The sequence below is a fragment of the Doryrhamphus excisus genome, chromosome 20 (assembly GCF_030265055.1).
Source record: "Doryrhamphus excisus isolate RoL2022-K1 chromosome 20, RoL_Dexc_1.0, whole genome shotgun sequence".
Classification (NCBI taxonomy): domain Eukaryota; kingdom Metazoa; phylum Chordata; class Actinopteri; order Syngnathiformes; family Syngnathidae; genus Doryrhamphus; species Doryrhamphus excisus.
The window spans coordinates 5,686,356-5,702,444 of record NC_080485.1 but is presented as its reverse complement, the minus strand read 5'-3'; the positions used below and the strand labels follow the sequence as shown (position 1 = coordinate 5,702,444).

At 37.9% G+C, this 16,089-nt stretch overlaps 1 protein-coding gene across 2 annotated transcripts in view; it reads right to left on the bottom strand.

The window, feature by feature from the left end:
- Positions 1-16,089, bottom strand: part of wdr11 (WD repeat domain 11) — a 47,739-nt gene that overhangs the window by 16,049 nt on the left and 15,601 nt on the right. For both annotated transcript variants that reach the window (XR_009120388.1, XM_058058721.1), the window contains exons 11-16: positions 8,648-8,732; positions 7,026-7,132; positions 4,563-4,638; positions 3,695-3,803; positions 2,972-3,093; positions 2,673-2,820 (exon numbers count right to left, since the gene is read on the bottom strand). Coding sequence is in view for 1 of the 2 variants with exons in the window: in XM_058058721.1 (XP_057914704.1) it covers positions 2,673-2,820; positions 2,972-3,093; positions 3,695-3,803; positions 4,563-4,638; positions 7,026-7,132; positions 8,648-8,732 (647 nt within the window). In the remaining variant the exon portion in view is untranslated. The remainder of the gene's footprint in view (positions 1-2,672; positions 2,821-2,971; positions 3,094-3,694; positions 3,804-4,562; positions 4,639-7,025; positions 7,133-8,647; positions 8,733-16,089) is intronic.

Sequence of the window (16,089 nt, the reverse complement as noted above, 5' to 3'; positions counted from 1 at the left end):
GGTGTGGCTGACAGGATAAAACCTTTTAGGAGAGTTGCTGCCTGCCGTCTGGTGACATAAAGATGAAGACTGGAAAACCTTTGGGGTATGCAAATCTTTGTGAAATGAATCTGCATCAGTCATGAAGCAGTTCTGAAGGACTTCAAATCCCCAGGTAACCTCTGGTGTCTATAACTGTAGTGTGAAATCGGGCAGGTAAAGTGGGAAAAATACACTGCTTAAATATCCAGTGTGCTTCTTAGAAACATTTGCAAAGTATCTTGTGATCTTCAATCATCTGCTGTGTAGGAAGGCTTTCTTTATTCGAAGCAAATTGTATATTAACACTCTACTGTTTTACTAGCAACTTAATTGTTAAGATAATGGTAAATTTTCTTGGTATTCTATTACTACCACCAATGGATAAAGTACATATAAATACTGTCTGGGACTAAATGATATTATCAAGAATGCATGCTTGGTCGTTGCTGTGATTATGCCAAAACATTTTGCTAAAATCACACAATGACGGGACTCTGTGTATTACGGCGAGTTAAACAGTTATCTGGCTACATTTCATTTGTAAGGTGGATCCTGCAACCCGCACGCAGGGGAAACAATGTCTTAAACTTTAAATTACAATAAAGCAGTATAGTAATAGTAGTAAGTAATTATACAGTAGTTATATAAGTTTATTGGCTTGCTGTCAAAGCAGTGCTTCCCATACATACATTTTATTTGTGGCAACCCAACACAAATAGCTTTGACGCTACCTGTTTGCCCACACCCTTAAACACATTAGATTGGGACTGCCTGTGAATATTGCTTGTCATTTCACATCCGCACAGTAGGTGGCAGTATGATTACGAACTCTGTTTCTTAGCACACATCATAAGAATGGTAATGGCAATGGTTTTATTTCATTTGAACATGCATTAGATTACAATTGAGTGCATCCCATAATCAGTTCTACATGTCCAAAAGGAGTAGGAAGAAGCAAAGCTTATTAAATCCTACCCCTCCATCTGGTACTTTTACAATCAGTAACTGTTACATTTGTTCACTTCCTGCTTAAGTTTTTTTTTTTTAAATAATGTACTATATATATTATTGGTGATATGAGCATCCAATGACATAATGGGTACCATAGTAAGTGTCAATATAGTGATATGTATAGCACATCATGACTGGTTCAAGACTCTTCATCCTTGTATTTAGCAAACATCAACTGCTTGTATTGTTTCTTGAATTGGCTCATCGTTGTGCATTGTTTGAGGTCCTTACTCAATCCATTCCATAGTTTGATTCCACATACTGAAATGCTATGGCTAGCATAACGTAGTCCTAGCATATAAGTGTTTCAAATGTAGTTCTTCCCTGAGATCATATTTCTCCTCTCTTGTAGAGAAGTATTGGATGACATTTTTAGGTAATTGGTTATTTTTTAGCCTTATGCATTATTTTAGCTGTTTGAAGATTAACTATATCAGCAAGTTTAAGTATTTGTGATTTTAGAAATCAGAAGTCATCAGTGTTCTCCATTTAGCAGAAGCGACAAAACTTTTTTCATCTTTTTGGACTTTTTGAAGAGTAATATGAAAGCATGTATTGCTCTTCTTAACAGGCAGAGGCGCTGATGTGGGCACTACCCTCCATCTAAAACCACTTACAGGCTATCTTGTTTTTGACATTAAAAAATGACAAAAAGCAATAGAAAAACGTTATATTTCTAACATTTTTGTGTTTTTTTCATGTTTTTACTCACTTTTTGTTGCTGCATAATACAATAGAAAATAATATACCTAACACAAAATATATATTGACTAGTTATAAAGACATCACAAACAGTGTAGTGGTTCACTTGGAGTTGAGTGAATGTCGAATGGTTGTCTGTCTCTAGTCTCCCTGTGACTGAACTAATAGTAAACTATGATGACAATCAGAAAAGGATAGACCTGTGCTTTAGGCTGACCAATATGTAAACCAGACTTACAAGTGGCAGGAAATATTGTTTAAATACAGTCGTGAAGATGGTGGCAAAACACATTACAAATGTGTGTCAACTGCCACACAAAACAAGATTTTTACACCATGGGGCCAAACTGCAGGATGTGGTAAATAACTTGACTACTATGCAAGCTATAAATGGCTTTAATGGCACATCTTCGATCGTCTCAAGTTTCTTCTTTGGCTCATGCACCACCCACCCCTATACAAAGTTTCATTATACAGCTATCAAGTTGGCTTAATACACTTGCGGGCAAGTACAGGTAATCAAAGCAAAATCTACAGTTCTTTCACTATGTGAATTTAAAGACCGAGAAGGAAAGTTAATGCTTGAATGAGCAAAACTATTACCACACCTTAGCTGAGAAAGTGGTATGGCGCCTAAACTTGAAATTATTTTCAAGAGCGGATGTTGACAGAAAAGTTGATATGGAATGGAATTTAGTTTGGTTTGCTGCCCGGCTCATTGCCCCAAAATGTCACACAAAGCTATACGGGACTTAAAATTCCTTCTCTTGAAATTTTATCTACCAATTATATTGCCCATTCACAGTTGTAGGCATGTACACTGGAAGTTTAAATTCGGATCCACCCATGGCGCAGGACTCTGCCTTTATGAATGAAAAAAAAGAGCCAAAATACAGTTCAGACAAACAAAAACAAAAAGATGAATAATGTGGACTCACATCAGGAGGGATTCGGGCACCGTCTTTAACAGTGTTGCCCTCTACGGTGATATGGTAGACCTGCCCGTCTGTGTCAGTGAACACAAAATGCTCCCTGGCTGATATGGCCTGACTCGTCTCAGACTTGCTCTCTGCATCCTGCAGCAGACTAGAGAAGGAAAGTTGAAATTCCTTCAAATATGCAATGCAGTATATAGAGCAGGTCATTTATAACAAACACACAATACACAATACAATAAACAGACCAAGAGCATATTTTAAAAAGTAATAGCAAAATTCAGATGCTTTCTAGTGCTGACCTGATAACTGAGGATTCAACACTATTTTGTTCAGCATCTGAGACCGTCTGTCGAGCCATGGCCTCTCTCGCTGCCATCTGCTTCTTCTTCAGGCTTTTTAAGTTGTGCGATGGGGACCATTCCTTTTCACACATAAAATGTGAGGTTAAAGGGACACGCATGCATGCATAGCAAGACAAACCACTGCAGACAGAAATCAGAGGAAATACTTGTGTTTTCATTACACTGTTGCTCTTCAGATTTAAAGGGAGGTAAAGCGCACACACAACTACACCTCAACCACTCAGATGTAACTACTGGAGCACTGTGGGAGTGGTCTTCAATCTCAGGCTTGTAATCAATATGGAAATGAGACAGCAGTATGGTGCTAAGGAAGGTCAGCATGTATTATTAAGGCTACTGGTGGTTTTATTTGCTCTGGCAAGGATTTTACACCCCACTGTAAAGTTTGGCTTGCATAACTTTTCTTTTATTATCATAGCACGCCTAAAGATGCCACTGTGCCTTGTAGACAAATCATTCAAATGCCCAAATGAGCTCAGAAGGTAGAGAAGACTTAGTTAGAGAAAGTGTCAACATGTTTTTGCTTAGCACTTTGTCGTATGTTTTGAAGGTTTCATATACTGTATTCATTTTAGCCACTGGAGATGTGACTGACAAGTTTCCCCAAAATTGCTGTCCATACAAGACGACACTGCCACTGGTTGCTGCATGTCTTATTACCAGAGCTGTAACTGTAGGAAAGTTCTTCGCCATCTCTCGAAGAAGTGTCCCCGTCCTGATGTCCCACAGCTCAAGGGGCTTGTCTCTAAACACCACTACCAGGTACTGCCTGAAGATGAAAGTCAAAGTTACAGTAGTTAGTCCTGAATCATACTACTAACGAGCTCCGTAAGTGAATGAATTTTATCCTTGCGACAACCTGCAGACCTTTTTTTTCTCGTAGGAGTTTAAGTGTAAATATACATGTGCATTTGTGAAAATGCCATGGTATAACCTTTTGTGCTTACCTTGTGACTGTGCTGCTGTTATGTAATGTCAAAAATTACATTTTCATGAGTGTTAACCCTTTTAATTTTAAATATTGTTCATGGAACTAGCTAGTTTTAAGTTGATTTTCAGAAAGTTGTTCAAAGTCAAAATGTATTAGACTTGACTTTGTCAACACTGTAGTTTCCATGGTTCCTTGCACCCACTGACCAAAATTATGTAAATTAGATTACATTTTGGCTTGGGTGCCAAACTTCAATCAAGATCCACAATCCATGGGCCTATGCAAGGTCTTTATAATAGTACAATGCTCGGTAGGTTGTTAAGTTAACCTTATTCCCAATCAATCTTATTGAATGAGTGCAAACAGGAAAGAGATGTCGTCAGAAAATCAAAAGGGAAAAGAATGGCAATACAGCATAATGACAGATTTGTCAATGCTAAAACAACACAGATGTCAATTAACTAATTGTGAATTTAACTTAAAGGCATTTTGTTGGTGGTAACTCTTATAAAAGTTAGGCGCACTGCTACAGGTGGCCCTATGTAACTAGAGCAAATGGAGCATTATGTGGGGAAATGGGGAAAACAGGCAACTCACTTGAGATGAGACACTTTAATCATCTCAATGGGTGGCTCATCATTTCCTCGTTCACCTCTGAATGCGAAGCACCGACCTAGAAAATACAATCACATACATAGGAATTCTCCACATTAATTATTATTATTATTATTTATTATTACTTATCTTCTTTTGTGTCTGTTATTATATGGGAGCCAGGCAACGACATTTTGTTGGCAATTTCACTACTGTGTTTTTGTGCAATGACAATAAAGGGAGTCTATCTATCTATCTATCTATCTATCTATCTATCTATCTATCTAAGACACCAACTTTGAAAGCTATGATGGAAAAACAAAAGACGGTAACTGATCAATGCACAACTGATTCATCCCAGTTCATTTTAGTCCCAGCACCAGAGGGTATTAACTCACTTTTTAGAGAGTTGGAGAAGAAAACGACAGGCAACTTCCTCTTAGCATACTCACTTGTCTTACAATTGCACCCACTGGAGGAGAAATCATGCAGAGCGTGCCGAAGTAGCGGCAAAATGATAATGCCCTTCAATTGTACTATTTCACACACAGTATGCTAAAAGGTGTGTTGATATGATTTGGTGAATTTGTACCCCAGGCTCTCATTATACTCCCTTGACGCAATTGTTTATGGTTTACTTTCAACATGCATACAGTTTACATTGGAATACTTTAGACGTTCCAATTAACAATTCCACATGTCCAAAAAGGAGCAGGAAAAGGCAAAGCTTATTTAATCCTACCCCTCTCAGTTTAATACATTTGTATGAAACAACATTACAGTATATTGTTCCATTTAAAATAATTCATCTTAATTGGGAAATGAACAATTCATTGCAACATCATTAGAAACCTTTACACACAGCCAGCATAGTGTTTTAAAAGCTGCAGTGAAGGGCTCCATTTGACCGACTTCCCAATTAGCCAGTAAGTAACTTTTGTAAACAAAAGTGACCAAGTGTCCATGTCACATTCTATTACTACTTCCTGTTTGCCCTTATGCCAGATCTATAGATGAGAAAAGAATATCATCCACTGCATCCGCTGGAACAACATAATGAGGCCGCATTCTCTCATCCCATCTGGTGAGGTGAAAAGTTATGAAGCTCATTCACACATTGAGACAGCAGTCAGGTTTTTTGTTTGATGCCAATTTCAACAAGAGGCTCCACAAGAGCACTTCTTGAACCACTCAGAGGTTCCAGATCCTAAGATTCAGAGATTTTCCAGTGTAAACTGGGTGTTGAGGCAAAAATAACTATTGGTATTTAACGCTGAGATGTGTGAAAGGTTTCCTGAGGCCGCCCCTGCACAGATTGTGCGGTAGGACAAAGCCAACACTGGTACACTGACACCAATCGGAAAAAAACGCAATAACTGTAAACAGAGAGATTTTTTTGTGTGTTTTGTTGTTTTCAATTACCTGTATTTCAAGTGTCAAGTCAAGTTTATTTATAAACTGGCAACAATCTGTGGTCCGGCAAAACTCAAGCTGTTATTGTCTTTTGTCTGTTGATAATAAAGAATACCAACTCGTAAAATATGTATATTTTGGTCCAGTGATTGCAATTGATCATTATCTACCTATCTACCTCTTTTATCATACTTCATGAAAGAGTTTTACAAAGGCCCATTTAGGAAGCTGGTTTGAGGTTTGTTTACAAAAAAGTGACAGTGCCAGGCAGTTCCCCATTCTTGGGAAAGTGTGACTCCCAACAAATACATGGAGGCCGCTACATTTATCTCACATTATGTCAGGAAACCAAACTGACTCATATTACAACAAAAATATTTGGCATTTAAACATGTCTAAACAGATTCCAACTGAATAAAAAAACAAAATGTTGTATAATGATGTAACTACCATTTTTTACAATCCAAATTGCATCGGGTTTAGAACATTGACAACATGTAACTTCATATATTTGACCCCAGTTTGACCCCAGCGTACTCATACTAGGCCAATAATACAGTATACCATTCACACAGTTTCATGCACATGTAGTATGCATGCAATGTAGTCACGTTACAGAATGAGCAATCGCTTGTAAGTTCCTAATGGTGGACAAACGGGTTAAACGAACCCCCCAATAATTACAGTACCTGGATTACAAAATAATAATCAAACATTTTTTTTCTGCCTTGAGGAATCGCTTAAGTCACCAACTCGCTTATGCCGCTCGGTTATGAAGCAATGAAGTGTGTGTCTCACTCACTTTGTTGACAGTTACATGCTCCACTACAGAAGGTGTCTAATTTTACTTAGAACACTGCAAAAAGTAAATATCTGATTAAGAATATTTTCTTATTTCTAGTCGGCCAGTCTAAATTTATGCTAAGTCCAGCTTCAAATGGCCTAGTGTAAGGATGCCCTAAATATGGTATACCAATTTCATCTGGTGTTTCATTTTATCAAACTATTTTTTACACCTGCTCAAACTTTGCTTTATTTGTGTGTGTCCCTCACCAGTAGGTAGATCCACATGCTGCAGCTCGTTTCGAACCAGGCCCATGTTGTTGGGAGAAGATGTTGCAAAAGATAGGAAACTGGTGAGACTCACCCACTCAATACCCCTGTGGAAAGAACATGCACAAAGTGTTAAATAGCACTGTAAATCCAAGCAGCCAACAGTGCAATATTAATATTTTTTCGAGGACTCAGGGAGCACAAACTGCACCATAATGAGATGGTAAAGACCCACATGATTAATTAGTCAATTTTCCCAAGGAAATGTAAATGAGATGCTAAGCAGTATGGCCTTCTTGGCTATGTTGGGGCATCGGTTGCTGCACTCATCTGCATAAAACCCTCATGCCCCCTCTCACATCATCAAACTGACAGCAGCACTGCACATGAGGGAGAAAACCCAATTCCAAAATTGCAACGTTAATGACATACACAAAATCAATGTGGAACATGAAATGGCTAAAAGTACAGTCACCGCACACCTGTGTGGGTGTACATACAGTGGGGGGAATAATTATTTGATCCCCTGCTGATTAGTGAATTTACCTCTTACTAAGACATGGACAGACAATCAGTTCATGGTAGGTTTATTGTAATAGAGATGGGCAGTATACCAGCACAGAAACGGGAGGAAAAACATGCAATAAAAGGTTATACATGAATTTGCATTGAAATTGCACTTACTAAATTTACTGGGTAAATCAGAAGGGGATAGAAAATATTTTACCTTCCAAATGCAGTTAATTCAATAGTGAATAATGTATGTATTACTGGATAATAATAGTGTTCCCTAGTAATCCTATTGAAAAAGTTGGTTTGCCAATTAGAAATACATGCTGATATGGAGGGCTGTGTTGTGCTGAGACAGCAATGCAACAGCCAAACATCAGCTGTCATAATGGTAAAAGAGTAACTAAAAAGAAAACTACACAAAAATGTCACTCATGATGATGCGTTATTTTCCACCCTTAATATCTAAATAAATCCATTAGGATTGAAAGAAACCAAAACAATATCAGCATGGATGAAATGTGTCTCTTGTGTCCACAAGAGGCCTTTTTCATTGCTGACAGTTTCTACCCTGCTCCTCGCTTTGTGTATATCTATCCACAAGTCCAATTAAGCTTACCGATGACAGTGCTCAATTTTAAGTGCCAAAATACCCCGGGTGCACAGTTTTTCCCCTGACTGGAAATCCTTAGTGATAACTAGTATATTCTGGACAAGTCCATTTTATGACATGCAACAAGAAGAAAAATTAGGGCATTCTACACAATCTTCTTTCACATCACCTGGTGGTCACAGATCATAAAATTCCAGAATAGCTGTGATGGATGACCTGCAGGACAGTATCTTTGTTCCATAGATGTGGGAATGAGAGCTTCAGCAACTTCACAGGTGATGCTTGAACAATGGGCTGCGGGGCCTCACGTGAATTACTTAGAACAGGGTAGCGTTCAGATTTGGCACACAAAGGAACGCAACGACACATACATTGGATACAGAAAAGTCAGATTTCAGGCCGCGTTGTTAAGGCTGGTGAATATTATTATATTGTCCAACTTTCAATTTACTTGGTAAAAGCATCATTACATGTTGACAAAACGTTCACAGCATCTTACCTGACTTCACAAGAGTGGACACTGAGCTCTTTGTGCAGAAGACCACTGGTCAGGTTATACACCAGTACAGATCCATTACTGGTACCTAAGAAAAGATGACAATAGATTAAAATAGAACAAACTAAAATGAAAATGAGTGTATTTTAGCAGCATCTATCTTCCAGCAAGGAGAGAGTATGTCAGTGAAACATCTGCATCCCTTACATCCCCAAACTTTTCACAGTTACATACCCCGTCATACAGCTGATTGGCATTTAAAAAATACATAAACCATACAATGAAACATTATTAAATATAGTATGACATGATATTAAAACATCATGTGTCTTGTTTTTTTCAACTGCACACATAAGCTACTAATTTAAAACAGAGAGGGTTTGAGAGGTGTGAGATATCTCCTGGCAGGTACAGTATGTCTTCTGTTTGGTGAATTTATTTATACCAAGTAGTGACAAGCTGTGGTAAGATGTGGTGTACTGTGATCTTTGTGCTTTGGTCTGCAACATTGAAATAATCAGTGCAATGCAACTAATTTCAGTGCAATGCGACTAATGTTCCACGTAAAGGTGTAAATAATACAAAGGCACATAATACAGAAATCAATAAGGAAATACATTCACTGCAATGCTTATTATTGAGCCAAATGGACTTTTAGAAAATACAAATCTGTGCAGCGTCTGAAAAAAAGTCTCGATCTGTATCACACATGGTGAGTTCAAGGACCGCCGAACAAGAAAAATGGGGGGCTTTCTTACATAGTCCATGCATCCAGTCAACAACACCGACTCAACGACTTATACAGCTCAGAAAACACACAAATTAGTCACAGCACAACGTAAGAAGACTAGTTCTCATTGATCACACAATATAAACTACATTTTTAAGATAAAATACTTTTAATGCACATCATCATCAAACTTACATATTTGTTCATCTAGCTTACAGAGAACAATGAACAACTTCTTGCTGTCACCCTTCTTCTGCACTGTACTACCTGCTGTGGTTGTTCATAGGAGGCATTCAAACACATTATGTAAATCTCAGTGTTTGGTGCTAATGTAGTCAAGCTGTTTTTAATTTTTATTGCCGTACCCCCTACGGCAATTTGTGTACCCCACTTTGGCAATCTAGGATCTAGTTGATGTCTGTCACTGCAGGAGTACCACATAAAACTTTGTCACCTATACTTTTACTGGATTGGACAGAAGAATCAACCCGTTCATCTTCTTGCTATTCGACAGCAGTGCAAATCACACTTACAGCATGCAAATGCATGAAAGCTAACAACAAATTCAGGCACATGGATGCTCTGTGCACCGAGTGTCACTTAGATTGGCATAATGTAAATGCCAATGTAAATGAAGTGCTAACTGTTCTTCGGTAAAGTCATAGTGCATTGTAATTGTATGCTTTAGTCTTGATTTCAAAAGCTTTTAAGCATTAACAGAACACAAGCGGGACAAAAAAAGGATGCAATTATGGTTATGGAAAGGAGGCTGAGAGGAGCTGCAATTAAAATAATTACTCGATTGAGGACCATTCTAAAATTCAACAACTGTGTGAAAGCAAATAACTTCATTTTTTATGACTTATGAAAACACAGTTCTACTTTTTTGACCTAACGTTCCTTTTTAAAAAGCAATATGAAATTCTGCATATTACTGTGGAGTATTATTGATTACAACCATTATCAGTGACTGACATTGAAAGAAAACATGTATAACAGAGGTCTACATGGATGTAAATCAACTTACTATTTCTTATGTAGGACATCTCATACTTGCCAATAGTACCGTGACTGGGCCCACTCAACACCTAAAGTTCACTGCCCTTTTATAGACACAAATATAAGAGGTGGTGCGATTATTGATCTCGCAAGTAGTTAATGATAGCAGCAACCTTGCACAAAATCTAGAATTACAACGACTCCAACTAAGACTGCCATCATTCCACAAAGCCATATAAACTGCAATAACGTGTGCTGTTCGTACATGTGGCTGGTGTCAGGTTTGGGGCAAATTTCAATGTTTTTCCATATGTCGCAATTGCGCGTGTCACACGTGCTCCCCACATATGTACCGTATTTTCCAGACTATAAGTCACACTTTTTTTCATAGGTTGGCTGTTCCTGCGACTTACTCCAGAGCGACTTATAAATGAAAAAGCTGCCCATGTTACATAAATACTAGACACCTGTTCTGTTAATGTTTATTTTTTGTGTAGCTGAATAACCATTGTGTTAGCATATCTTACACCTATTCAGCCTGTTCTCTATACTTTTATTAATGTTAGAACTTGCTTTCCATGAGGATATAATGTCTGTTTTGGTCAAGTAGTTTGTAAAATAAATTAGCCGCAAAAAATGCAACTTATACTCCAGTGTGACTGTATGGTTTTTTTTATGCATTTGTGTCCTTGTGCGACTTATACTCCTGATTGACTTATAGTCCAGAAAATACGGTAATTAGCCCACTTTCAGATATTTACACAACCCACTTTCAAATATTTGTACAGAATCTATGCGTGTTGAGACTCATGGTCACCACAACATTCATTCAACATACATTCTCAAAGAACAAAAATACACCAAAAATTGTACGTCAGTTTTTGACTCTGGCTTTAGATTGCAAAGTAGTCAAAACTGAATCAAGAGCACCTCTGCTGGTTGCAGACAAATAGTACACTTCACTGCTTCACAACATGAACATAATGAATCAACAATCAATTACACACAACTTACCAAAATCTAAAAATGGAGAATTCAAATATAATCAGTAACAAAGTAACAATACCAAACTACTGTGAATGAACATCATTAGCAAGGAGGTGAGAGTCTAAATTTTACACTGAAACCAAACGCCAATCGCTAAAGTTTGTCAGACAAGCAAACCTAGGTTCTTATTTCATACATACAGTACAGTCTCCACATACCATTTTAATTAAACAGATGATGGTTTTTAATACAGCATACTCACTCACAGGAAACACACATTAAAGATGATGGGGGGGGGGGGGGGGGGGGGTATGATTATCACTCAAAAGGTCATTACTAGTCACTAGCCAGCTCATGACATGTGGAATATTTCACTCTTAAAAGCTCAAAAGGTAACTTCACGCCTGTGTGTGTAGAAACTCAATTGGGACCCTTAAATTTAGAAAGATACAGCTGTGCCAAGTCAGACCATCTGGAAGGTGTAACACGCACTTATGAAAATACAATTTGCGTGATTTTTATTTCCTTTATGAGAGCCGAATGATGAATGGTGAACGGCACATTGCATTGCGTCAAAACAACCAGGGTCATAAACAGGGAGACTCCACACCTACATTTTAGAATCGAATAAATCTTTTCAATGAAAAGTGAAGCTTCTTCAACATGCAAGAAGAGTCCATTTACCTTCATTCAACCCTTACGGATTACCATGACCAGGATGACTGAGAATATACACAGATAAAATGACCTATGAACTTTGGCATTAAGGTTCAGCCATTATACATTAGATATGGTACGCATATGAGACACAGCCAAAAGCAGTTGTACGATGCCAAGGATAAAGGTGTCGTTATTCATTCCCTTCTCTGGGGGTCTAAGGAAGGCACGGTATCTCTGAGGTAAGATTAATTTAAGAAGGCTATGTCAGGGGAGTGAACATAGCTCATTTTTCAGCTTGACAACTAAACTGAGAGTTTAATGTGTTGGGGAGGCAACAGGAGGAGCATCTGCAGTGCATTCACACACACAAACACAAACACGCAGCATCAGAAAGACAACAAATTACACACACACACACTCGCGTGCGTTCAATTTTATAGACAAATTCTTTAAGGGGCATCCAATGAAGGAAACAGTAATGCTCAGTACTGAAAAAAAAATTTCTACCTCAAGCGCTCAATTGCATTTGTAGTTTTGTGGACCCGAGGACAGCTTTGCTGCAACCGTGCATTATTTAAGTCAAAGTAATCATAGGACACTGACCAGAAAACAGTCAAAAAAGACCAGCCGTCTTATATTCAGGGCTTTGATTTTGTTAACGTGCAAACCAACAGATGGTGCAAATGACTTCCAAGGAAGTCAGATCTTTTTCCCCCTGTCAATCACACATACCAGTGACTGCAGCTGCAACACAGATACACGTTTGAAAAAAGTTAACAAAAAACAATTTCAAAAGAATAGTCAAACATGGCAACTTTTTCCATTGCAATCAGTTGGTATTTCGCTGATTTTATTTCTCAATTATTCTCAATGATCAGAACAGCATGCTAACACCTTAAACTTTAACTCAGAGAGATGAGAGGTACAGGTTCCATGAAATAAACTACTAGTTACAACTGCTGACAGCAGCAAGCCAAGCTAACTGGCCTACTGCTAAGCAGTTGCTGAGCCACAATACCAAACACAAAGCAAAACGCTATCTACCCCACCCATCGAACCACCACAATAAGATTGCAGTCCTGTGGGAAACACTGAAGAGTCACAGTAGTAGTGTAGTAGTCTCCATCAGTGAAGACATATTTGCAAATAAAAATCACTCTATTCCTAATCAGCTCACTCAAACACTGATGATGCAGCAGAAAGGGCAGACAGACATAATGTCGGCAACTCTATCTGATCCTCATTTACTAATCTTCTTCTCATGGTAGTCAGAGAATTGAGGCTTTTCTCAAGGAAATGATTCTTTTAATGGCGTTAGTTCATCAAAAAAGCTCCCACGCTCCAAGAGGTAAGAGTTTTCCCTTGACAAAACAGTGAATAATCTTCAGAGGTGTTGCTTGATGTTTTCAGGGGGCGGCACATCCTATTCTTACTCAGAATTTAATAGAAGGTACTGCTTTTTAAATAAATCACTCTATTCAATCATACGACAAATAAAACTAATGTATCACATTTTACAGACAATATATACCATTTGAGTAATTATTAAATATTCCTGAATTCAAGCACTGGAAAAAATAAGAAAAAAACAAGTCATGCTTGTGAGAGGATGGGGGAGATACACATACTATTCTTCACTTTTGGTTTATTAATGCACTAAAAATTATTTACTGCAACTGGCTGGCAACCATTTCAGGGATAAAATATATTTTTGATAATGAAATAACAAGTACATGTTTTTTTTTAGTAAAAGTAATAGTACTATAGACTATACAGTACATGTGGTGAGACCAGCCATGTTGTTTGGTCTAGAGACAGTGCCACTGAGGAAAAGACAGGAAGCAGAACTGGAGGTAGCAGAGATGAGGATGCTGAGGTTCTCATTGGGAGTGACCAGGATGGATAGGATCAGGAACGAGTACATCAGAGGGACATTACATGTTAGAGGCCTTGGAGATAAAGTCAGAGAGGCCAGACTGAGATGGTTGGGACATGTCCAGAGGAGAGATTGTGAATATATTGGTAGAAGGATGCTGCCAGGTAGGAGGCGTAGAGGAAGACCAAAGAGGAGGTTTATGGATGTAGTGAATGAGGACATGAGGGTAGTTGGTGTGAGAGAGACAGATGCGGAAGACAGGGTTGGATGGAGGAGGTTAATTTGGGAAAAGCCCAAAGAGAAAGAGGAAGTACGGCACATGTGGAACGCCCCAAAAGGTTTTTGAGAAATCTACAAGGTTGCCACAAACAAACAACAATAAAGTTTACTGCAGAGTAAATTAGTATCAGAAGCACAGGCTAGTCTGCAAATGAGGTGTTTCAGGCAGTCGAGAAGCAGTGAATTCAGCAGAATCACTTGGAAATTTTAGCCTTTGTTACTCATTTCCTATGCACCACAGCTATATAAGACCGAAATAAAGGTGGGGGAAAAACATTTTGAATAGTCTCTTTAATAGTAATTTTGGGGCCTGTATTTTGTGGTATTTTTATGCTATCATGTCAAATAGAGAAAAATGCTTGAGAAAAGCTCAATACGGCAATTGCATATATGCAATTTTCAAAAAGCAATAACCACAACAATCAATATGCGGTCCAATGTGACTTCTGTTCAAATTCCAAGGCTGCATATAGATGAGTACTAAGTCGTCTTTTTCATATTAAACAAAACCTAGCAACACTCTACCCTCTTTCGTGTACTCATCTGCTGGCATTTTACATTCAATGTCTGCCCAAACAATGCCAGCCTCGACTGAAATCTCAAGGTAAACCACAAAATGTGAACACTACCCAAATTAAACTCTGACCTGCACTCTAAACATCTTTGACGCGGATGCAGAGGAGACTGCAGATCCACTGTATTACAAATCTAATCAAAGATGATCCTTCCTTAAAGAAAAAAAACATCTGGCACACTTTAACTCAATATATAATATATATAATGTCCCGACAGCAGTATTCAAGCATGTAGTGTTCTTGCAATACTGGAGGCAGACCGTTCTCATTATCTTTTGAATGGATGCTGCACAAGTAAGTTAATTCCTTGTTGCTTTCTCTCTCAAAAGCACTGATGCAACGAACGAGCAATACAGAAGGAACAAAAACCTACCAAGTGTACACAAAACCGATGAGGCTTTTAGACAAAAACATGTAAAAAATTAGGACTGTCAAATGATTAAAATTTGTAATCAGATGAATCAGTTTTCAATTGAATTAATCATGATAAAACACCATTTGCAACTACAGTGTCCAAAATACGACTATTTTTAATGTATTTTTTTCATAGAAAGATACATGGCAGGACACTATTATATATACACGTGTATGTGCGTGTATTAACAACTCCAAATGAACATAAAATTCAAGCTAAAAGACACCACACACTTCTGTTACACTTTAAAGGTATTATTAAGAGCAATGAGAGGTTGTGTTCAAAGGCACCACATAATTAGGTTGAATTCATGTTTTCTGTGTATGTAATTCCACATTAAGAGTTACTCAGTTTCTTTGAACTCAATATCATGTGACCAGGGTCTTGGCCAGCATGGAGAGAACAGTGCTAGTTAGGTCTTGCTGCAACAAAAAGAAAGGTGACATTTCCAGAGGTGTTTATGTGCGTTATGTGAACCAATAAGTGACTTTAATGATTATGTTTTACAACAAGAGTGTTCGTGATAAGAATATCCATTTATTCATTTATTTCTACACACATAAAAATGTGTGATTTAATTCGGTACCTTGAAAATGGGATGCAACGGATGTGTTGACGAAATAGCGATACATATATGGTTTTGGAGTTGCACTGCTGTTCATGTGCTCAGGCCAGAATAAAGTTATAAAAGAGTATCTGAGGATGCTACAATGTGCCTCCATCTGCAATTTTAACAGAGAGGCTATCATACATGAGTTAATCATGTTGAAAAATTTTATGTCACTTTACCGCCATTAACATGTTATTAGTAAAATGTTTTGAATTTGACTGTGAGACTATCAAGATGTTATTTGTTGTTCAATTGGTAACACTGTAGTACCATAAGATATAAACCCTTCAATCTACCCGACTTCAGCACACCAA